Below are 25,742 nucleotides of genomic sequence, written 5' to 3'. Positions count from 1 at the left end.
GAGGAATAGCCATTGCAGTTCGTCAAGGCACTAAATCGATATATTTTTCAATTACTTTTGCATAAAAAAAGGTATAGAACTTTGCGTAGTTAAACTTTCGTTCTTATAGCATATTAGTTTCGGTGTATAAACTACCTACATTAAATGTCTCTAAATCAGATTGGCTAATTAGTGGAAGCCTTAGATGATAGTGACTATGTTGTTCTCAATAATGGTAAGTAAACCAATTAGAATCTCCTGTCCGGGAGAGCTACCTTCAGCGATAGACGTTACATTTTGCTCTGCGAGTTTAGCTAATGACTGTTGTGTGCATGATGTCCCACTCATTAGGTTCAGATCATTAATTAATCAAATTTGAAATTATTATTAGGACAAAGGTATAATAGATAAACTGGATGGTATAATAGATAAACTGGATAAACTATAATAGATAAAACTGGATGAAAACGGCGCAAGATAGACGGGGTTGGAAACATGAGGAAGAGGCCTATGTTCAGCAGTGGACTCTTGAGGCTGGATGATGATAATAGATAAAAATCCAGCATCCAAATGGAATGATAAATTAGCTGATTGGTTTGCCTATGCTATACTGTTGTGTGCATGATGTCCCACTCATTAGGTTCAGATCATTAATTAATCAAATTTGAAATTATTATTAGGACAAAGGTATAATAGATAAACTAGATGGTATAATAGATAAACTGGATAAACTATAATAGATAAAACTGGATGAGAGCGGCGCAAGATAGACGGGGTTGGAAACATGAGGAAGAGGCCTATGTTCAGCAGTGGACTCTTGAGGCTGGATGATGATAATAGATAAAAATCCAGCATCCAAATGGAATGATAAATTAGCTGATTGGTTTGCCTATTCAACTAAACTGAAAAATTCATTAATTAATACAAATCAAGATTTAAATTCTAATCTACCAAGCTTCTCTGGCTTCATGGAAAAAGTGTCAGCGGCAGCATCTGCAACTATTCTCCTAAAAAGAGCAACAAGTAACGCAACGCCCAATATGGTGGGATAGCGAATGCTATATGTTTCGACACAGAACATAAGCCCTCAACCAGTATAAACGTATCTCAAACTACACAAACTATTGTCAGTACCAAAATGTAGCTAGTAAAACTAAATTACTATTTTCTAAAAAAGCTTGCGATAGTTGGATATCACAGTTTATAAAGAAAAAATATCAAAACTCAACACCATCGGGCAGAATATCAGCTGATTTGGTGGACGATAATTTTGAGCTTTTTGTCCCTAAATTTGCTTCAAATAAAACTGCCTATCATTCTAGAGGAATTACGTTTAACAATCAAACAATCTAAAAAAACGGCTTCTGGTTTTCATAGCATTGAATATAAAATTATTGAATATTTGCCCGTACCTAATTGATAAAGAAGTTCTGTTAAATATTTTTAATAGTTGGTGGCTGGAAGGTTTCTATGATCAAAGTTAAAAAAACTGTAATTTGCTTACTTGCTAAACCCAACAAAAATAGAAGTCTACCTTACTCTTAAAGGGTCATTTCATTAATATCATGCATTAAAAAACATTTGAGAGAATTATCAAATTAAGAATGGAATTGCATTTTGAAGGTAATTTGTAATTACCTAATAAGCAGTTTGGATACCGCAGAGGCAAAGACACCTCTGAAGCATTAGCTTACTTAGTATCCGACATTCAGAATGCACTTTCAGTTAATCTTATAACGCATTCCTGTTTTTAGATATTAAAAGGCCTTATGATACTATGGATATTGATATATTGATTACTATCAATCGGAATTCCGCAAGGTTCAGTCCTTAGTCCAGTACTTTTTAATATTTATACTGCGGAATTGCATGATATTTTAAATAAAAAAAATAATACAAAATCATTTAATATGCAGATGATTTCTATATATAATGCAGCCGTAAATCATATGATGAGTGTTTATGCGATTTAGAACTGGTAATGTGTAAAAAAATGGTCTATGGCTTTTAATTTTACCTTATCCCCTGAGAAATCTAGGGTCACCTTTTTCACTAGACTTAGGTTAACTTTCCCCACCAACATAAATTTAAGTAGGTAATATTAATATCCCAATCTCCCTTTACCATAAGTATCTGGGCGTGGTTTTGGACAAAAAACTAACCTGAATATTTCACGTGAGTCACATTATCATCAAATGCGAAAAAGGCTTAAACATGCTTCGTTGCATATGGAAAGCTACTTGGGTATACGAATAAGTTTCTAATAAATCTGCTAGGCATCTTCAGGTCAACGGTACATGTTAAACTAAATGCTGAAAATATAATAACCCGTATTAGGATACTGTCTGGTACAGAATATACAGCAATTATGCAAATATTGTGTGGGTGATTATTAGAACATACAAAAATAACACACATTTTCAAAATATACCTATTCAATAAATATAAATAAATTTTTAAATAATATAACATTACATTTAATTTTCAAAAAACAATTTACATAATACCTACATTTCTAGTCTAGTTGTCGAGTAAATACTTAACGTCCGTTTATTTTAAAAGTCCGATAATCAGCGTATCGTCTCTCGGGCTGAGGGCTGGTGAAGGCAATTAAAATTTAATGACTTTTTCGTCTGAGAATGTAAAAAGTATCGAATATCATATTATAAGAATATATACAATTGCATAGATATAGTTAGTGGAGTCGAATTTGTACCACCGAAAGAAACTGAATTAAATAAAAGTTTAAGTCACATTTGTATATTTTAATACAAAAGTAATTTTTTGTAATAGAAATTTAATTTTGTATTTGTTCGAACCAGGAGTCTCTTGCGAAAATTAATCGTAGGACATTTCTAACGTAATACTAGTTGTTAATATCGTTTCCCTTCAAGAACTATCCCTTTATTCGTTAAATAGTTACAAAAAAACCGATGATTACCTGTCACCAGTTTACCAGAACGGATTTTTGAACTATGTTTTCTCAAACAGTTAATAATAATCCTTGTATCAGCATGTAAGTAATATTTATTTAATTTCAATTTTACTAAATCATTTTTCACTTAATTTTTATTTAATCAATTTAAATTCTTATTTAATAATAACAGACATATAATATTGGCATAATTGCTGTATATTCTGTACCAGACAGCACCCTAATACGGGTTATTAAATTTTCACCATTTAGTTTACCATGTACCGTTGACCTAAAGATGCATAGCAAATTATAGTATGTCAAACCGGTCATTGGTGATTGTAAGTCTTATTCTTAATTATTTTACCTATTTTAAGTGGTTTTTAATTTGGAGTTTTAAGTCTTCATTTTTTGCCAGGTTTGCTTGATAAAATATTTAATTATGAGTTTCTGATATGAGAACGGTATAATTATAGTAATAGGGATTTAGTATCGTTTACAGCTTCAAAATGCTGCAACTGCTTTATCTGCTATTTCGTTACCTTTAATGCCTACGTGAGTTGTATCCCATAAAAATTTAACAGTTTTACCAGAAGCTTGAATCTGATAAAGTGTCTTTGACTTAGACTCATCAGATCATATTTTTAAAAAGGACTTTACATCATCTCTAGCTGACAAAGGTTTACATATCAGCCCATTCTGATATGATTTAGATAGATAGATGGATTAAACGAGATGGCCTTTTTTTTAAAAGGTCTAATAACTTCGATATTGAACTTTCCATGTTTTCCGGTGGCTTTTCTTCGCCTAATTCAAACAACCGCATATTTACCAGGTTGTCATCCTGACATAATGATTTTACATCAACTCGAACTGAAAACTATTACATATAAGCCTATATTGGTACAATGTGGTATATAATACTATGACTAAAGAAATTTGTCTAGAAATCACTTTGCAAATGTCAAACTGTCATTAACAAAAAATCAAAATATATTATGTCATAAATATTTTCTGTGAGCTTCCAAATATTTTGTGCAGAAATGAAGCACGAGTACTTTTTAAGAAGTAAATTTAATGCTAAAAATCATCGACCTAGAGAATGTGTTTCAGAAAGTAGCTTTTTAAGTGATAATTTTTGTTCCATTATTTTGGGAAAACCTGGTAATAATTTAATAAAGAAAAAAATTCTTGCTATTGGTGAGGCAGATTTTAATAAGATATTGAATAATAAGGACGCCAGCTTACGTCAACAGCAAGGTATCTGATTTTTTTTTATTTAACAGCACGTTTGTATTACTTTTTTGTATTATTTATTACTTATTTTTACCTACAATATTAGACTTAATATTTTTTGGATTAGATGAATTTCTTAACCTTTAAGAGGTTTATTAATTCGTATATATATACGCTCTTCATACATTTTGATATCTAGGAATCTTTTATAAGTATCTAGATTTGTGTCAGTTTTGTTGGAGCTGTTTCTTTCGTGGCCTAGACATCTAAGACCGTGGGTAATTTGAATTTAAACCTTCTTTAGATACCATCATTTATCTAAACCAGTGTCGTACAAAATACCTTTCTTTTAACGAGTCCTAACATTTTCTCATTAATTACCCTTTATGCTGCATGTGTTAGAACTGAGCGAATCAGAGTTTCATACATTCTAAACTTTGTATTTTTACTGATCCATTTTTACCTTAGTGAACGTCAGAACCATCCCTTGATACCTTCTGCTGATGCTTTTTGATATATTTTTTATTAAGATAATCTTCTTATATCCTGTGTCAGTGCTGATTAAAATTGGTGTGCCTTGAAATTTCCTTTTGTACTTTCACTTTTTACCATTTACTTAATTCTAAGTTTAGTAAGTTCTACTAAATGTAATGTTATGCTAAATTCCAACATGACCTTAAATACATACCGTTTGTTGAGAATATCCTAGCCTGACTTAAATTGCACGAAAATATGTTATGTTTTTATCTTCTTAACGTGTCTTATAGTCCGACGTTGGTGATTGACGAAAAAACTCTCTGTCTTGAGCCATTCTGGACAGTTGTTCGAATCTACGTTTCTCGGTATATGTTTTTATACTGTTTTAATGTTTTGTTTTTAGTCATTTAATAGACGGTAATTTCAGTTTCGATTTTATACACCCAGCACACTAAGGTCTTATAAAAGCGTTCAATCTATTAAGTCAACCAAGTGTTATCGGTTTGTTATTATAAACAAAATTCTTTCACATAAGACAATCCAGCCCTATTTATTTAGATTAGGCAGCGTTTATTTTGTGAGCCAGTCCAAAAAGATTACTGACGGAGTTCATTTATAAGGTCGAAATAAGTATAAGCGGATGGCAGGAGCCCTGCAGTGAAATTAAATCTTAAACGTCTTTCTGCTTTATTTTAAATATATATTTATTTCGATTAAACTTGTGTTTACTGAGTCTGGTGTCTAGTAAAGCTACCCGTCACAGACCCAAGCAAGCAAGCAATAGTTTAACCTAGCCTGAGAGACTTGCACATCCCTTAACTATGACATAAGGGTGATACAATTTATTGGAGCAGGGGAGGATTAACTTGTGTAAACAGGAATCACTCCACCCTGACCCAATGCTCCAGACCATTCACTTCCCGCTAGATGCGCTTTAGAGGCCCTCTTATCAGCAAAGTGCTTGTCATGTGGGAGTCCTGGGTACAAGGCCTCCCACACTACATCCTACCCCGAATAATGCAGGCCAGCGTAAAGCTCTCTATTTCTGCTATCTCCAGTGACTTATCATCGATCTGTATTGCTTGCTCAGGCCTCGAGTTATCGCTTTGGGCTACGTCCTGTTCGGTGACTCGGCACTCTTCTTGCCCGTTTTTGGGTTTTGTTAGTATTTTTTGTGACTAGCGCCTTTTGTTAGTGTTTTATTATTTGTTTTGGTGGCCAAAGCCGTTTTTTGTGTTTTTTGTAGATTTTTTTGAGGGCTCCCTGAAGCATATAAAATCAAAATTAGTAAATACACTGCCATGCCAAAGGTGAGTGCATTTTGTTCTGTTAATAGAACTACGATTATCTAGATTTTATTATATTTATGTTTACTAATGTTAATTTGATGTCTTTGTGCTTCCATCTATGCAACACATCATACCTTAATATTTCTCTTAGGATCCGGTATGTGTGGTCTTCTATCTCAGCGAATTTTGTTGTGGTTTTTTCCTCCATCATTGCAGTAACCTTATTTGCTTTAGATCTCTTAATAGGAACCGTTCAGCGACGTATCTGGGCACGTTTGTAGCTTCTTTAAGGCAGTTACTGTATGCTGCTTAAATTTTTAATATACGTATTAAATCCAATTAACAGTCTTCAGTCCATGACACCCGAATCCATGATTCTAAGTTTTCGATGACATTAGATGTTTGCTGCTCAATGCTGTGTGTCTGGTCATGTTCATCCGATTTTGAAATGTCTACGTCGTTCTCATCGATCCATTCAACGTAGTGCTTTAAATTTTTAATAATGCACATCAGTTCATTAGCACGACTAGCAGCGACTCTTATAGGCCTAACTTTCCTTTGCTTTGCTTACAATACGTGAAATAGTTAACCATACCGAAACTAAACCATTGACGGAAGAAATTTAGACAAGTGAATAGCGCGCGGTAATTCCCCTACTTGGTTCAAAACGAGTATTTTACCTAAACGAATACATTACTTACGTGAATCCCTGAAAATGCGCTTTATTTTCAAAATTACACAATGTGTGGATTGCAATATGTGTAAAAAAAAGTAAATAACTACTGCTGACGTAATCTCCATCTTGACACTCCCCGCCCAGTGGCGGCTGGTGTGGTAAAATTTTGGGTAGGCCAAGCCAGCAAATTACATATATCTATGTGTAATCAGTGGCGGATCCAGAGGGAGGAGTCACGGGGTGGGTCATGACCCCCCCTTAAAAATATTTGAAAACCCACTTGTCCTATTGGTGGTAAGACTAAAGGTGACCTTGCATCAGAGAAAAGTAATCACCCTCAAGATCCATGACCTTCCCAAAAAAATTTCTGTAGCCGCCAGTGTGTCTAATGCATATTTTTTTTTGTGTGAGTGTGGGAATCTTTTTTTTTTTCGAATTTTACGAATTTTATAAAATTTATTTGGGCAACCGTGCACTTGTTTGCAATTGTGTTGTTTGTTTAAAAATATGTTACAATTATAGATTATGTTACATATTTTTTTATCATAATTTAAAAGAAAATTTATATTATAATTCGATAATTACGTTGCAAGTGATAACGATGGTCGGCTTAGGCCCGATCGTCTGGTGCCTAAACAGCAAGCATAAACACGACAATATAAATTGTTTTCCGGCAAGCTGCTTAACTTCAAACGGTTTTTGTACGGGGATCTTATGTGAGCTGGGTCGGCCAGTTCCGATCGGGCCTATTAATGATATTTAAAATGCCTGAATACGATTCGATACTTTATGTGGTAATATAATAACATAGTTGTTTTAACGGACGCTAATGTATTGAGTGTTTTAGTACATTTAAAAGTTATTTATATGCATTAACATAATTTTTGAATATATGTTTTTTAATTTTAAAGCTCTTAAAATTATTGGGTAGGCCCGGCCTATCCTGCCTACCCCCAAAAGCCGCCCTTGTCCCCGCCTCGTGTCATCAAAAATAAGCAAAGCAAAACACCCGCCCACCTGTAGTGGGCGCAATACTTGAACAGCTCATTACCTAAGAAATTTCAATTTATAAAATAATTTTTGAAATAGAAGAAAACCTATAAGCGTTCCAAGTTAAGAAAATAACATTGCGGAGATAGGGCTATGTATTTCTTATGGACGATAGAAGCGAAGCGATGCCACGATGAACACAAGCACGATTCAGGGTTGTATAATTATTTGTATTTTCGTTTTCACACACATGAATTAAATTAATGTTTTTTATGACCAAAAGTGCCCATTCGAAACAAGAGATGAAAAGTAGGGAAAATGATTTTAATTAAATAAATAGTATTTACAAAAGATAATTTTATTTTATCTTATTTTAATTATAGTAACGACAGTTTATTTGTTTTTCGGTAAGAATATCATATACCATGAATCATTTTAGTTAAATCATACACTTCGCCGGCTATTAACGATTTAAAAGCAAATAAACGGACCGCTTGGAATGGATATATCTAATTACTAATTGCAACTTAAAATAATACGGTGTACGTATGTCAGCGATTTTATGACGTTCTCTGAGACTACATAATGATAATAAGGCTTTGTGGTTCTTCAGTTGTTATTCTGACTTTACAGTTAAATGTTAATTGAAAATGGAAATTCGAAAAATATGTCGATAATCTAGTAAACCGCATGCCTGAGAGTTTTGGCAACACTGATCTCCATAAGCCTAATGTTATTTTCTTAACGTGGAACGCTGATAGTATAAAAATGATTTATGAATAGTACGCAATGATACGTCTGACAGTTATTATTTTTTAAGTTAATTATCTCCCAAGAAATGCCAATATTTTCTATAATTAAAATTTGAACTTTTTCATTATATCACTCGGATCCAGGACCGATTTTCAGAGGGGCAGGCTATGAACTTTTTTTGGGGGGATACCGGTTTATAAATTAGGGTTAAAATGGTGAGTTTTAAGACACTTTTGACACTTGTAAGTTTTTATTTCTTATTTTATGACTATATTTACTTTCCATTAAATCTTACTTTTTGAATTTTGACGCCTAAAATTCAGAGCATATTTTTTGAATTTGTTACCTAAAATTCAGAACCTACGTTTTGAATTTGCCGCCAAATAAAATTAGTTTCGAACCGTCCGTATTTGGCGCTAGAAACTCTAACTACCCTCAAAACTAAAAACATTTTCCTCGTGGCAAGCGGGATATGTGTTTGAAACTAAAATCATTTGAACTACAAATAATATTTAAATTTATATTCTTTTAAATTCTCTGGGGGTTGGGAGCATGGCTCCCATGGCCCCCTCTCTGGATCCGCCCTTGCCTTCAATTACTTAACACTTTTAGTAATGAAGCAATGATCCGAACAAGTAAATTGTTTGGATCTTTTTGAATAATTGAATATAATTTTCTAAACCCAATTCTTAATAAACTTTCAATATTCATTTCACTTATCATTGAATTTATTTTAGTTCTAATATGTGATGGTGAACAAGCTAATAACACAAAATCCTCTAAACTAAATGATATTTCGCCTATAAAGAATGATTTACAAGTAGTCATTGAAAAAAATAAAATAATAAAAGGTAATGTTGATTCTCCTGACGTAAATAAATCAACTAAGCATAACCAGAAGACTTTAAATAGAGGTTTCAAAACTAAAAAAGAACGTAAATCTAGAGACTTAGTCAAAGATTGCGCAAACTTTCAAAATGTTAATGACATGCAAAACGATACTAGCAAAACTGATAATTATAATAATAACAATAAATATTCTGAAAATAATCGTTTAAAATATAAAAGAATTGAAGAATCGTATGAACCACTTATAAATGATTCACATGGTCACCCTGATTTAGTAAAACTAATTTCTGGAACTGAAAACAGAGATATAGAATCCGATTTGAGTGTTCGAAATACACTAACTTCTCAAATGACTAGATTAAATAATACGCACGCTGAAGTAATTGTTCCAGAGAAAATCATCCACTCTAAAGAGCAATTTAGAAATAATAAAATTTTGTCTGACGCCGATTTAAATCAATATATTGGCCAAGATAAGTCTAAAAAAAGAAGTTATGAAAATAATTTGGAAGAAAAAACAGACATAGAGAAAGTCCGTAAAGAAGTTACATTATTACGATCCCAAACTCCTTTACATGATTCTTTAATAAATACATATGAGTAAGTATATAGTTTTATTTCAATGCTTAGCGTTTTATCTCTAATTCAAGTCTAAACGTTCCTTCAATAATTTAGTTTAACAATACCTTAAACGTGTATTGTAATGTTTATTTTAATTGATTTAAAGTCTTCTAACTCTAACATTTAAACACAATTATATTTATAATATTTACTTGCTTAACCGCAAAAAATTTATATTTTAGATTGACTTCTACAATCTAATTTATATTTATATATAGTCTCTTTAGTCGTTCCGGAACCAAATAGAAATTTATCGGCGGCATTAGATAGCTGTGGATTGAATCGTCGTGCCTCGAAAGTTTGATCAGCTTCCTTCTTAAGAGATTTAACTCTTTCCGAGACTGGAACTGGATGCTGGTATTGGCAACTGAACCCTGTTTTACAAGTCTTAGTTGTATAAAAGTGACAAGGGACGGCTTTCGCTCCGCACTAGTAACCATGCAGATTGCGACAGGCTATTTATAGTGCCTGGACTTCGGTGTCTTTAAAGATTTCTTCCACCATATTTCGAATAACCCTCCAATACCATTGACATGGCATTTTAGCTTTAACATGGCTAATTTTTGTACATTGGACATCAGCACGTTCTCCCTTAATTGAAGTAATGTTTTTATACCTCTTGGTAAGTGGATTGGTCATGTGCAGAATCTTTTGTTACCAGAGAGAAAAGCTAACGTAATGTATCTTACAGTTTTAAAGCTTTTCCGGGAGCTGGTAGTTGTCATTGAAGTTCAGCCTCTCGACCCCAAACTTCCTTTGAAAGGTGGATGCCAATCGTTGTGAGTCTTTCATACTGGCAGGTATGGTATGGGCCAAAGAAAAGTCATCTGAAAGTGTGCCCATCTTGCTGTTCTTCAGTGGTAACACCACGTCTTGCCTTACTGGTACCTCCATATTCCGCCATGAATTCTTCAAACATAAACTCAGATACTTTTTACTTCCACTTCTTTATCTACGTTGTGTTCTCCTTCTATTGACACCAGATGGTTATGGTGTACTGTAATTGTGTACTTAAATTTTTAATATACGTATTAAATCCAATTAACAGTCTTCAGTCCATGACACCCGAATCCATGATTCTAAGTTTTCGATGACATTAGATGTTTGCTGCTCAATGCTGTGTGTCTGGTCATGTTCATCCGATTTTGAAATGTCTACGTCGTTCTCATCGATCCATTCAACGTAGTGCTTTAAATTTTTAATAATGCACATCAGTTCATTAGCACGACTAGCAGCGACTCTTATAGGCCTAACTTTCCTTTGCTTTGCTTACAATACGTGAAATAGTTAACCATACCGAAACTAAACCATTGACGGAAGAAATTTAGACAAGTGAATAGCGCGCGGTAATTCCCCTACTTGGTTCAAAACGAGTATTTTACCTAAACGAATACATTACTTACGTGAATCCCTGAAAATGCGCTTTATTTTCAAAATTACACAATGTGTGGATTGCAATATGTGTAAAAAAAAGTAAATAACTACTGCTGACGTAATCTCCATCTTGACACTCCCCGCCCAGTGGCGGCTGGTGTGGTAAAATTTTGGGTAGGCCAAGCCAGCAAATTACATATATCTATGTGTAATCAGTGGCGGATCCAGAGGGAGGAGTCACGGGGTGGGTCATGACCCCCCCTTAAAAATATTTGAAAACCCACTTGTCCTATTGGTGGTAAGACTAAAGGTGACCTTGCATCAGAGAAAAGTAATCACCCTCAAGATCCATGACCTTCCCAAAAAAATTTCTGTAGCCGCCAGTGTGTCTAATGCATATTTTTTTTTGTGTGAGTGTGGGAATCTTTTTTTTTTTCGAATTTTACGAATTTTATAAAATTTATTTGGGCAACCGTGCACTTGTTTGCAATTGTGTTGTTTGTTTAAAAATATGTTACAATTATAGATTATGTTACATATTTTTTTATCATAATTTAAAAGAAAATTTATATTATAATTCGATAATTACGTTGCAAGTGATAACGATGGTCGGCTTAGGCCCGATCGTCTGGTGCCTAAACAGCAAGCATAAACACGACAATATAAATTGTTTTCCGGCAAGCTGCTTAACTTCAAACGGTTTTTGTACGGGGATCTTATGTGAGCTGGGTCGGCCAGTTCCGATCGGGCCTATTAATGATATTTAAAATGCCTGAATACGATTCGATACTTTATGTGGTAATATAATAACATAGTTGTTTTAACGGACGCTAATGTATTGAGTGTTTTAGTACATTTAAAAGTTATTTATATGCATTAACATAATTTTTGAATATATGTTTTTTAATTTTAAAGCTCTTAAAATTATTGGGTAGGCCCGGCCTATCCTGCCTACCCCCAAAAGCCGCCCTTGTCCCCGCCTCGTGTCATCAAAAATAAGCAAAGCAAAACACCCGCCCACCTGTAGTGGGCGCAATACTTGAACAGCTCATTACCTAAGAAATTTCAATTTATAAAATAATTTTTGAAATAGAAGAAAACCTATAAGCGTTCCAAGTTAAGAAAATAACATTGCGGAGATAGGGCTATGTATTTCTTATGGACGATAGAAGCGAAGCGATGCCACGATGAACACAAGCACGATTCAGGGTTGTATAATTATTTGTATTTTCGTTTTCACACACATGAATTAAATTAATGTTTTTTATGACCAAAAGTGCCCATTCGAAACAAGAGATGAAAAGTAGGGAAAATGATTTTAATTAAATAAATAGTATTTACAAAAGATAATTTTATTTTATCTTATTTTAATTATAGTAACGACAGTTTATTTGTTTTTCGGTAAGAATATCATATACCATGAATCATTTTAGTTAAATCATACACTTCGCCGGCTATTAACGATTTAAAAGCAAATAAACGGACCGCTTGGAATGGATATATCTAATTACTAATTGCAACTTAAAATAATACGGTGTACGTATGTCAGCGATTTTATGACGTTCTCTGAGACTACATAATGATAATAAGGCTTTGTGGTTCTTCAGTTGTTATTCTGACTTTACAGTTAAATGTTAATTGAAAATGGAAATTCGAAAAATATGTCGATAATCTAGTAAACCGCATGCCTGAGAGTTTTGGCAACACTGATCTCCATAAGCCTAATGTTATTTTCTTAACGTGGAACGCTGATAGTATAAAAATGATTTATGAATAGTACGCAATGATACGTCTGACAGTTATTATTTTTTAAGTTAATTATCTCCCAAGAAATGCCAATATTTTCTATAATTAAAATTTGAACTTTTTCATTATATCACTCGGATCCAGGACCGATTTTCAGAGGGGCAGGCTATGAACTTTTTTTGGGGGGATACCGGTTTATAAATTAGGGTTAAAATGGTGAGTTTTAAGACACTTTTGACACTTGTAAGTTTTTATTTCTTATTTTATGACTATATTTACTTTCCATTAAATCTTACTTTTTGAATTTTGACGCCTAAAATTCAGAGCATATTTTTTGAATTTGTTACCTAAAATTCAGAACCTACGTTTTGAATTTGCCGCCAAATAAAATTAGTTTCGAACCGTCCGTATTTGGCGCTAGAAACTCTAACTACCCTCAAAACTAAAAACATTTTCCTCGTGGCAAGCGGGATATGTGTTTGAAACTAAAATCATTTGAACTACAAATAATATTTAAATTTATATTCTTTTAAATTCTCTGGGGGTTGGGAGCATGGCTCCCATGGCCCCCTCTCTGGATCCGCCCTTGCCTTCAATTACTTAACACTTTTAGTAATGAAGCAATGATCCGAACAAGTAAATTGTTTGGATCTTTTTGAATAATTGAATATAATTTTCTAAACCCAATTCTTAATAAACTTTCAATATTCATTTCACTTATCATTGAATTTATTTTAGTTCTAATATGTGATGGTGAACAAGCTAATAACACAAAATCCTCTAAACTAAATGATATTTCGCCTATAAAGAATGATTTACAAGTAGTCATTGAAAAAAATAAAATAATAAAAGGTAATGTTGATTCTCCTGACGTAAATAAATCAACTAAGCATAACCAGAAGACTTTAAATAGAGGTTTCAAAACTAAAAAAGAACGTAAATCTAGAGACTTAGTCAAAGATTGCGCAAACTTTCAAAATGTTAATGACATGCAAAACGATACTAGCAAAACTGATAATTATAATAATAACAATAAATATTCTGAAAATAATCGTTTAAAATATAAAAGAATTGAAGAATCGTATGAACCACTTATAAATGATTCACATGGTCACCCTGATTTAGTAAAACTAATTTCTGGAACTGAAAACAGAGATATAGAATCCGATTTGAGTGTTCGAAATACACTAACTTCTCAAATGACTAGATTAAATAATACGCACGCTGAAGTAATTGTTCCAGAGAAAATCATCCACTCTAAAGAGCAATTTAGAAATAATAAAATTTTGTCTGACGCCGATTTAAATCAATATATTGGCCAAGATAAGTCTAAAAAAAGAAGTTATGAAAATAATTTGGAAGAAAAAACAGACATAGAGAAAGTCCGTAAAGAAGTTACATTATTACGATCCCAAACTCCTTTACATGATTCTTTAATAAATACATATGAGTAAGTATATAGTTTTATTTCAATGCTTAGCGTTTTATCTCTAATTCAAGTCTAAACGTTCCTTCAATAATTTAGTTTAACAATACCTTAAACGTGTATTGTAATGTTTATTTTAATTGATTTAAAGTCTTCTAACTCTAACATTTAAACACAATTATATTTATAATATTTACTTGCTTAACCGCAAAAAATTTATATTTTAGATTGACTTCTACAATCTAATTTATATTTATATATAGTCTCTTTAGTCGTTCCGGAACCAAATAGAAATTTATCGGCGGCATTAGATAGCTGTGGATTGAATCGTCGTGCCTCGAAAGTTTGATCAGCTTCCTTCTTAAGAGATTTAACTCTTTCCGAGACTGGAACTGGATGCTGGTATTGGCAACTGAACCCTGTTTTACAAGTCTTAGTTGTATAAAAGTGACAAGGGACGGCTTTCGCTCCGCACTAGTAACCATGCAGATTGCGACAGGCTATTTATAGTGCCTGGACTTCGGTGTCTTTAAAGATTTCTTCCACCATATTTCGAATAACCCTCCAATACCATTGACATGGCATTTTAGCTTTAACATGGCTAATTTTTGTACATTGGACATCAGCACGTTCTCCCTTAATTGAAGTAATGTTTTTATACCTCTTGGTAAGTGGATTGGTCATGTGCAGAATCTTTTGTTACCAGAGAGAAAAGCTAACGTAATGTATCTTACAGTTTTAAAGCTTTTCCGGGAGCTGGTAGTTGTCATTGAAGTTCAGCCTCTCGACCCCAAACTTCCTTTGAAAGGTGGATGCCAATCGTTGTGAGTCTTTCATACTGGCAGGTATGGTATGGGCCAAAGAAAAGTCATCTGAAAGTGTGCCCATCTTGCTGTTCTTCAGTGGTAACACCACGTCTTGCCTTACTGGTACCTCCATATTCCGCCATGAATTCTTCAAACATAAACTCAGATACTTTTTACTTCCACTTCTTTATCTACGTTGTGTTCTCCTTCTATTGACACCAGATGGTTATGGTGTACTGTAATTGGTTTTCCCCGGAAAATCGGAATTTTGCTTATTCGGTAGATGACATCGCTCAAAAAAGTACAGACCTTTTCAGTATTCCTGCAACTTGGAAGAACAACCCTTTCGTTTCTTTGGATTATAGATTCAGACTTTGTGATTCTTCTTAAAACATCACTTTGCGGCTTTTGTATCGTACCGTTTCTACATTTTATCGCTAGCGATCTGAAGATGGGAAAGGACCAACTCGTGTATATCGTCCATTCTTCTTCGTAATTCGTTCATATAATCTTCACCAGCTACATCTTCTCCAAGTCGACATCAAAACTCTAGATCACGAGGCAGTCGCATCTCGCTTCTTCATAGGACGGTTGCAGGTAATTTGCTCGTTGTTTAATTAACAGGATCTGTAGGCCATTTTAAATATCGAAAGGTACTGGTCCTAGTCTAACTGGTGGATGAACACCATTTTTGCGAAATACTTCCCAACTGCTTTATTCATTCGCTCTACCCTTCCATCCGATTGCGGGTGATAGACTGTAGCTCTTGTTTTCTTTATTCCTAATCTATCGCAGATTTTCTGGAATAGATCGCTTTCGAAGTTCCTTCCTTGGTCACTATGGATCTCCACTCTCTATGGTGTACTCTTTGGTCAACACATCGGCAATAGTGGTGGCGTTCTGGAATGGAATTGCGTAGATCTCGATCCACTTCGTGATGTAATCGATCACGAACAACATGTACTTGCAACCATTTTCACTTTTTGGAAATGGCCCAGTAACGTCCCAAGCTATTCTTTCAAATGAACTTTTAATTGCTTCTCTATTGTCTCATAGAAGCCTTTTTTTCGGTAACGTCCATTACTTGTGGCCTAGGTAGTACGTATCTTACACCAGTCCTTTACATCGTCGGAACTATTCATTCAATAAAACCGTTTTCGAATTCTCTGAAGGGTTTTCTATACACTGAAATCCCCTTCTAATGGAATGTCGTGTAATTCGAATTTTGTGTAAAATTGGATCTTTCCCTTGTTCTTCTTTGATCTTATTAGGCGTCCACTCGTAGTTGACCATCGTTGTTCTTAGCACTGCTGCTTCCTTATATTCTGCTTTGTTATAGTAACATTTTGCTGGATATGGTCTTGTAGAGGGAGAATTACCGTTCCTGTGGCTAACTATGTTTTGGCTAACTATGTTCCGGCACTATGTTAAATCTTGAAATCGTATTCTTTGAATCGTTCAATCCATCTGGCTATCTGCCCTCTGGATTCTAAAACTGCATTAACCATTTAAGTGGGCATGGTCAGTTCGGATTAAAATCTTGCTTCCATAAAGATATTCAAAGAAGTGTTCTACTGGCTTCACTACTGCTAGAAGTTCTCTTCTCGTTACGCAATATTTTCGCTGAAGTTTTGAAAGCACCTTAATAAAATATCTAGACTTGTTCCTGTCCTCCTTGGATCTGAGATAACACTCCTCCAATCCTCACAGTAGGTTCATCTATATCTAACATAAAATCTCCTTCTAGCAGTGGATGCAGTAATGCTGGTGCTATAATTAAATGTTTCTTCAAGATTTCAAAGGCAGTTTGGCAGTCTCTATTCCAGCAGTAGTCTCTTGCTTTCTCTGTAAGACGCGATAATGGTTTGAAGACATCTGAAAACTTCCGAACGAACCTCCCATAGTAAGTAGATAGCCAAAGAAAACTTCTCACTTAATGTTTCAGTCAGTTTTGGCCATTATTTATTGGAATCGATTTTTCCTTTTTGAAACAGCAGGAACTTCTTGGAGTTAAACATCAACTGGGCAGCTTTAAGTCGATTAAAAACATCTTTAAAATTCTTCAGATGGCTTTCAAAAGTTTTTCCTAAGACGATTATTCGACTAAATACACCAGGCACGTTTTCCAAGAAAACCCTTCAACACATTTCCCATAAGCCTCTTAAATATTGCAGGAGCATTGCAAAGCCCAAATGTTATAACGTTTATTTATAATCTACTAAAACTAACACTAAAACACAATTAATTCATAACATTTATTTACTAAAACCATACAAATTTGTATTCTAAACTGACTTCTACAATCTAGTTTATCTTTATATTATATAGTCGCTTCGAAGTTTTTTGACGGCTTTATACAGCTATAGGTCGAATCTTCGCGCCACAAAGGTTTAATCAGGGGCGCAGCAAGGGTGGCTTAACAGTATTTTTATTTTTACTTGACTTTTAAAAAATACAATGCAATAAGGATTGGTGTAGAAATCCTTTATAATTGGGTAATATGATCTAAACATGATCTTGCTTTGTATTCTGTTAAATATAAATATGTTAAACATATGATAATATGTCTAAGCAAATAAGGGGTTTCAGAAATACATACTGCATATTTATTTATTTTGTTTAACATTTAGCTATGTAAACTTTCAACAACTTTTAACAGACTAATGACACGGGTCAGTTAAAAATATTTTACAATAAAAACGGAATATGGAAATTCTAAATTATTTGAAATATTTGAAAAATATTCGAATTATTTCTTTAAAAATCTGTTTTTATTATTGTTTAGAATTTATAGTGGAATTTTGTTGAAAATCGATATCGACTGACAATCGATCGATGCAATGTTTTTTGTCGTCTCGTGTATATTGGGTAGTAATTATTATATCTTTGGGAAACGTGGTATGCACCACTTGGGCCTGACAGATCACGCTACAAAATGACAGCAATGCTGCTAGCTGTCATGTAAGCGTTCACTGAACTACCTCCTAAACATCGCTGAGTTGAGGCTAAATTGTCGCTTAAACGTTGCTGACTTGATGCCGATTTGTCGCTGACTTAAAGATGACACGACAGTTGACATCATAGCCACCATTTCATGACGTACGTCAGCTCTTTGACCGCGTAGTCTGCTTTGGGATGCTCTGTTTAGATGTGTTTACATGTAGTGGATATAGGCACAAGTATTGAAAATTTTCTACCACTGTTGGCGGTTGGTTTGAGGTCCTGTGGAGTAGAGTGAAGACAAGAGAAGAGAGAGCTTAGACGCAGTAATGGTTATTTTCACCATCTTTTTTTTTAATTTACTAACTTTACTTCTGTGAACGCTTTAAGGGCATCTGTGGCTGTTATCTCCCTAAGAACAGTTATAATTGCGCAATCGGATCTGAAAACCACAGAAAACCATTTGCAAAACCTAGAAGTAGGCCATTTGTTTAAGACGATAAAAAAAAGTAGTTGTTTTCAAGATATACATATATTCGTAAGGGAATTCGTTACTGGCTTACTGCATTTAGTTGGGAGGAAGATAAGTTTATTTTCACGATGTTTGACAAATAAATTACCGAATAATTAGAATGTAGTTTAAAGGATGTTTTTCGCTCGAGTAATTTGACTTCGGATGATTTTTAGGGAGTAACTCCTGCTAAGAAAAGAAGGACTCTTAAGTATGTATGGGATGTTCGATAGTTGACGTATTAAGGCGGAGTGGAAATCTCGTTCTTTGTACTCAATCACGGGTCTCATGTACGTTTATATGTAAGGATATGGCTTATCTTGCGCCCGTCCGAGTTTCCCACATGACACGTTGACTACTCTATTTCTTACCTTGTTAACGGTTGCCCTCAGATCATGACCCCAGTATAGTTCTGCTGAATATCACTTCTAGATATTTGATCTGATCGTTAAAGCGAAGTTGGTATACCCAAAGCTTGAAGTCAAGTTTTTCTTCAGATTGTTCTGTGATAGACGCTAACGTTTGCATATTTAAAAAACATAAGTTGGGTTTTGTTGGAGTTTGATGTTACTCTCCATCTGCTACATCAACTGTTAAGATGGTTCAGATAAGTTCGAGTTTCGATGACAACTGTGCCTCGTGATATTATTACGAGAAGAATGTCGTCTATGTAAAGATAGTGGTATTTGTTTGTCTGGGACTATGTAAGTAACTGTTCAGCGTCCAAATCGAAGCCATTTTATTGTTGCTTCTTTTGACGGAAAAGATTTGTTTTCATGTTTAGGGCTTCTGTACCAGTCGTTTTGATGATTCCTGCTAGGATGAAATACGTATAAGCGAATATGTAGAGGCAGTATATGTGAAATCAAATATTAACTCTCCTTTCTTTTACTTATATATTGATGTATTCTTTTTCTCACCGCCGTTCAGACACCACACATAAAATCACTTTTAAATTGACTTTCGCATTTTACACATAAAAGATAAATTGTCTCTATTTTCGTGCGGTTTGACCGATATAAATTGTAACATAGTTGTGAATCGTTTGTTTTAAAAGTCACAATGAAGATTTGTTGGGTTCGATTTTACTTTAGATTTTTATTAATTTGGTAGCAGCTTTCTCAATCGCAGATCAAATATTTCAACTCATCTTATGTGTTTCTGCACACCACTTACTATAATATATTATTCTGTTAATTTTTCATAAAAATAATTTAAATGTTCAACAATTGAAATTATTTCATTAATTTCATAGGTCTGTTGCATATAATATGCCACCGGAATCTAACAGTGTAGATGTTATAAGCGAAAAGGAGTATCAGGGACAACAAATTAAGAGGAATTCCGCTTTTAAGCAAGGTAATAGTATCCTCTGGTAATTTTTTTTATTTCAGTACATGGTTTTATACACTCTCTTTTATTTAGTGCCATCTTCCTCTCGTAGGTTGGCAATCATCAAGCCGTGTAAATTTTCGACTCTGTTTTCAGTTTCTTTTTTATATATATTTAGGGATTCTACAGTATTCACTGCCTTCCCTCGCTCAACCGTTTCCATCTCTCTCTGTTGTTCCATTCTCCATCGTTTAGTCCTCTCTTACTCATGGCGTCGTCTACTTCGTTCCTCCAGGATTTTCGGGGTCGTCCTCTTTTCCTCCTTCCTATGGGGCTCCATTCGGTTATTCTCTTTATCCATCTGCTGTCGCTAGCTCTTCTTACATGTCCATACCACTTTAGTCTTTTTTGTTCTATATATGTTAGTATGTCTGTTTCTATTGATGTTCTTTGCTTTATTTCGTCATTACTTCTCCTATCCATTCTTGTTACTCTGCAGCATCTTCGCAGGCATTCCATCTCTGTTGCTATTATCTTACTGCTGTTTTTCTTGTTTATGATCCAATTTTCGGCCCCATATGTCATAATACTTCGCACTAATGTTTTATAAATCTGCGTTTTTGTCTTCATATTTAGGTGTCTATCCCACCATACTGAGTTAAGTTGTCGGATTGCTGTTCTTGTTTGTCCTAATCTTTGTGTCATTTCTTCCTCTGTTGTTGCCTTTTTCGTGATTATAAACCCCAGGTATTTTAATTTATCCTTTCCTTTGATTGTTACGTTGTCATCAATCTGTAGATCTTCTATGTCTTCTTCACTTGTAGATAGGTACTCTGTTTTCGCGAGGTTAATATCTAGGCCAGCCTTGGTATATTCTTCTTGTAGTTTCTTCATCATGTAGCTGAGGTCGTCTTGGTCTTGTGCAATCACTACTTGATCGTCTGCAAAACTTAACGTATATAGGTATTCGTTCCGTACCGGTACTCCCATGCCTTCGCATTTTCTTTTCCATGTAGTCAAGGCTTTCTCTAAGTATATTTTGAATAGGGTTGGAGATGTGGAACAACCCTGCAGGAGCTCTTTTGTTGTGGTGAACTCTCCTATGATTCTTGTTCCCATTTTAATGGACACTTTATTTTCTTTATACAGAGCTTTTGTAGCTTCTATGAGTTCCGTCTGTATTTCTAATTTGTACATTGCCTCCCATAGTTCTGACCTTGGTACAGAGTCATACGCCTTTCTCAGATCCACAAATGCCAAGTGTATATCTCTATTTTTTGCTTTTTTCTTTTCCAACAGTTGTTCCAGTGTGTATATGTGGTCTATGCATGATCTTCCTGCCGTGAAGCCTGCCTGATCCTCCCCGATTTTGCCTTTTATCGCTTGCTCTATCTTTTCTCGCAGTATCTTCCCATATAATCTTCCTATTGATGATATTACGCTTATTCCTCTGTAGTTTTCGCATCGTTTTCTATCTCCTTTCTTAAATATAGATGTCATATATGCCGCCGTCCATTCCTTTGGGAGCTGTTCTCCATTTATGGCTTTCTGAAATATCCATTGTATCATCCGGTGTAATTTTTTTGATCCGTATTTTATAAGCTCAGGTGAGATGCCTCCAGGTCCCGGTGCTTTCTTATTTTTGATTGCTTTTATGGCCGTTCTCATTTCCCTATCTGTTCCTAGTCCTTCCATTCTTTGTCCTGTATATTTCCCAATTTAATTTTTTCTTTTGAGTTTTGTTTCAATCCTCTCAGTACTTTCCATGACTCCGAAGTTCTTGTACCTCCTATATATGTTTCAATATTTAAGCAGATTCTTTTCCATTCTTCATTCTTTTGCTATGTTATTTGTTTTTTCACTTCTCTATCTTTTTCTCTATATTCTTTATAAACTTCATCGTTGTTTGTAGTCAGCCATTTTCTGTATAGTTGCTTTTTTTCTTCAATTATTCTTTTTGTTGGTTCATTTATTTCATTATAGTGCTGTTTGTTTGTTATATGTTCTTTTTCCCCAAGGGCTTCGAATGCTGCTTGCTTTATACTCGCCTTTATATGCTCGTATATTTCTTCGATGTTGCCGTATCTAAATTCTATTAATTTTTGGTCTAGACGTTGTTGGTATAGTTCTCTTATTGATTGTTCTTGGAGTAGTTCTATATTGTATTGTTTTTCTCTTATAGTGTATAACGGTTCTTCTGTGGAGGGGGTCTTGTTATGTTTCCAATTAATGCCCATTTTTGCTGTCAGTAGTCTATGGTCCGTTCCACATTCTGCTCCTCTTTTGACTCGCACATCTTTGATCTTTATTGTGGTATCTTGTTTGATTATTATGTAGTCTATTATCGATTTCAGCTTTCGTGTTTCTTGCGTCCATGTATATTTATGAATATTTTTATGTCTGAAGAATCCGTTGGTGATTTTTAGGTTGTTTAATTCGCATAATTCAATCAGACGTTCTCCGTTATCGTTTTGTTCATCCTCTCCAAATCTCCCCACTACTTTATCGTTTTCTTTCCTTCCGGTTCTGCCGTTAAGGTCTCCTGTTATAATTATCTCCACGTTCTTTTTAATTAGCTCTATTTGATTCTGGAGTTGTTCCGTGAAATGTTCTTTTTCTACTCTCGGAGAATCGTCTGTTGGTGCATATACTCCGAGTATCACTGTCTCTTTACCGTATATGTCTATATGCATTTTAATTATTCTCTCGTTGATTGGTTCCCATGTTCTAACCCTGTTCTTCCACTTATTTTTGATTAGTATTCCTACTCCTGCCTTTGCTCTACATTCTTTATTAACTCCGCTCCAGCAGTGGATATGGCCTTCTATTGTTTCCGTTCCATTTCCTTTCTTTTTGGTTTCTGTTGTTACTAGTATGTCGATGTTGCTTTCTTTAAACTCTTTGATCACTTCCGTCGCCTTTTTGTTCCATCCTTGTATATTCCATGTTGCACATATGAATGTTCTATCTTTTCTTCGTTTCGATTTTTGGTTGAGCTTTGATAAGACTGGGTCTTCCGAACTCTTCGCAACATTGCCCCCCCCCCCCGTATCCGATGGGGCTCCCTCTATCAGAGGTGTGGATTTCCACCCGGGGATGTGTTTCCGTATTTGGCTTTTTCATCTTGCGAGTTTCGTTCTTCTTACCCTTACGTTTTTCTGTGTGTTAGGTTGCTAATTCCTAACGCCACAACCCCCGTTTGGAGGACCTTTTCTTCAGCCGCCCATTCTGGATCAGACGCTGTTGGTTCTTCCGCCCTCTTGACCATTGTGACTTTTCCAGCCATCCTCTGCTCTCAAGACCGTTGACCGGTTTTCACCTGTACCCCAGGCAGGGACCCTCACAGGGTGCTATCAGCCGGGTCAGCTGAACCCTGGTTTTTTTTAGAGGTGTTACTCCTCTATCCCTCCCCTTTTATCCGGGCTTGGGACCGGCAAAAGTTTAATTTTTTCGCCAGTGTTCAGTATGTAGAACAATTTTATCATTGTTTAAATGAAAATAGTCTGGTTTTATATATCTTACACTTAATGTGTAGAGACTGACGGATTATTTGGTTAATTTAATTACTAAGTATATTTATGTCTTAGCTAAGATGGTGCATTAACTATTAAGAAAAGTTAGTCGTATATAATCGCCTATTTAACTTGCTTATTTTCTGAAATATTGTCTTATCATCATCAACAGCTATTCCACCCATCGTCGGATGTAAGCCTCCCCTAGATGTGTCCATTCATTTCTGTTTGTTGTTTTTTGCATCCATTTGTGGCCAGTCATTCGGTTGATGTCACCAGTCCATCTGATTTGAGGCCTGCCTCTACTTCTCTTGTTTGGTCTTTGTCGCCTTTCAATAATTCGCTTTATCCATCGGTGGTCTTCCATTCTTCCTATGTGTTTGCCCAGTTCTATTTTAACATAGCAATTTTTTGGATTACATCTGATATATTGTGCACTCACGTAATTATTAAAATATATTAAAATATTCCTATTTCACATTTTAACTATGTAGGTGTTGATTGAATTTTCTTCATTGATGAATATACATATTTTATTGATATAATATACTTAAGCTAAGAAGAATATATGCACATTTTCGTACTGCTCTAACCCAATTGATATTGAAAGCAATCACAACACGACACTTTTTGAGCAATATTAAATATTAAAGATGTTTGGTTATTAATAACTAGCGATTTTCTTCTTTTTCTTTACGTGTCATCTCCTCAACGGAGTTTAGCAATCATCATGGCTATAGAAAAAAAGGTAAAATAATTTTTACCAAACTGACAATTGAAGTAGAAGTTTGGAAATGGAACAAAGAAACCTCAATATTAGAAAGATTAAAACACTGATACATAGAGAAAGTACGGACGTAGAAGAAATGGACCAGGCAAAGGAAAAGGACATGAATACAAATAACTTGTAAAACCGAATTAAAGAAAAAGAAATTGGGAAATCAGAAATTCGAAGTATAATAAATAAAAGTAAAAAGTAAAAACAAGAAAAAAAGATAAAGTAAAAATAATGGAATGTGAAAACCATGCTAGTTGTGGGAAACATGTAGGAATTAGTCAAACGGATAAAGCAATAGAAACTAGATATCTTAGTTGTTCAGAAAATAAGATGGAAAAAGGAGAGAAAATGGAAAAGAAAAACTTGACATTGTATTACTCCGGAGAAAATAAGCAGTGAAAAAACAGAACTGCATTTAGGATCACTAAAAAGTTAAGAAACGGAGTCATGGATTTCAGTGCAATTAGTGGAAGAATTTTATAAATCAAAATCAAGAACACACAAACCAATATGTTAATAATAAACGTTTATGCTTCAACAGCAGATGCAAGTAATGAAGACAAATTAAACTTTTACGAGCAACTAGAAGAGGCTTCTGAGATAGAGAAGAAACGACATTCTGATGATAATGGAAGATTTTAATGCCACTGTTAAAAAAGAAAAGAATAATAAGGCAGATACAGTGAAAGAAAAAATTCACGAAGAAACGAATGATAATGAAATAGGTACGACTATGCTACTTATCTATAGTTTATTTTTATGAACGAGAGAGGAATTAGCCTAATTTTAACTGGTAGCTCCGACCCCTCCATGGGCGTGCTCAAGATTAATTGAAAAATTACTTTGAATAATTGTAAAAAATAAATGAATTATTTCAGTGTTATAAAGTGTTATGTGTATGTAAACAAAAGTGACCTCTTTTATCACACACTATATTAGAACTGACTGGTCTACATTAAAAAGAGTTTTAAAAAATTCACATTTTTTTTAATTTTTAAAAATTACAAAAGAGAAAAAGAGTTTTTAAAACCGTCTAAGGTATGTTAAATATATGAATAAAAATATTAATATAAAACTTACAGCTACTTGTTACAAATCCAAATCAGATTCAGAAGATGAACTTTCAGAACCAAGATTTATAATAACTGGCTCGATCATTTTATCAGTAATATTGTCCAGCTTCCACATTTTTTCCTTTTCTTTAATAGTGTGATTTACTGCCTTTTCCCAGTTTTCAGGTTTTACATTATTTACGGCCTCCAAAAACAACTGTTTAACATCATGAATTTTAAAAGTGGTATTTTTTCTTGAAACTTCACTCTTTATCTGTGCCCATACCAGTTCAATCGGGTTTAATTCACAATGATATGGTGGGGATCTAAGTACTGTCATTCCACGATTTTTGGCAATTTCATCAATTTCGTATTTTTTAAATTTTTCTTTATGAAGGGCACACAACGAATAAAGTTCCTTTCTTATAGATCCGGGATGGTACGTAATATTTTTTGAACTCAGCCAATTCTGCAAGTCTTT

The 25,742-nt window shown here is 34.3% G+C and overlaps 1 protein-coding gene across 3 annotated transcripts in view; it reads left to right on the top strand.

Annotated features, from left to right (window-relative positions):
• Positions 1–3,862: 3,862 nt before the first annotated feature.
• LOC140434809 (uncharacterized) overlaps positions 3,863–25,742 on the top strand; it is a 55,821-nt gene continuing 33,941 nt past the window's right edge. For all 3 annotated transcript variants that reach the window (XM_072523341.1, XM_072523340.1, XM_072523339.1), the window contains exons 1-4: positions 3,863–4,153; positions 9,052–9,763; positions 13,643–14,354; positions 19,843–19,946. In XM_072523341.1, the coding sequence (XP_072379442.1) occupies positions 9,760–9,763; positions 13,643–14,354; positions 19,843–19,946 (820 nt within the window). In that variant the 5' untranslated portion in view covers positions 3,863–4,153; positions 9,052–9,759. The remainder of the gene's footprint in view (positions 4,154–9,051; positions 9,764–13,642; positions 14,355–19,842; positions 19,947–25,742) is intronic.

The sequence above is a fragment of the Diabrotica undecimpunctata genome, chromosome 2 (assembly GCF_040954645.1).
Source record: "Diabrotica undecimpunctata isolate CICGRU chromosome 2, icDiaUnde3, whole genome shotgun sequence".
Lineage (NCBI taxonomy): Eukaryota > Metazoa > Arthropoda > Insecta > Coleoptera > Chrysomelidae > Diabrotica > Diabrotica undecimpunctata.
This window is presented reverse-complemented; position numbering and strand designations above follow the sequence as displayed.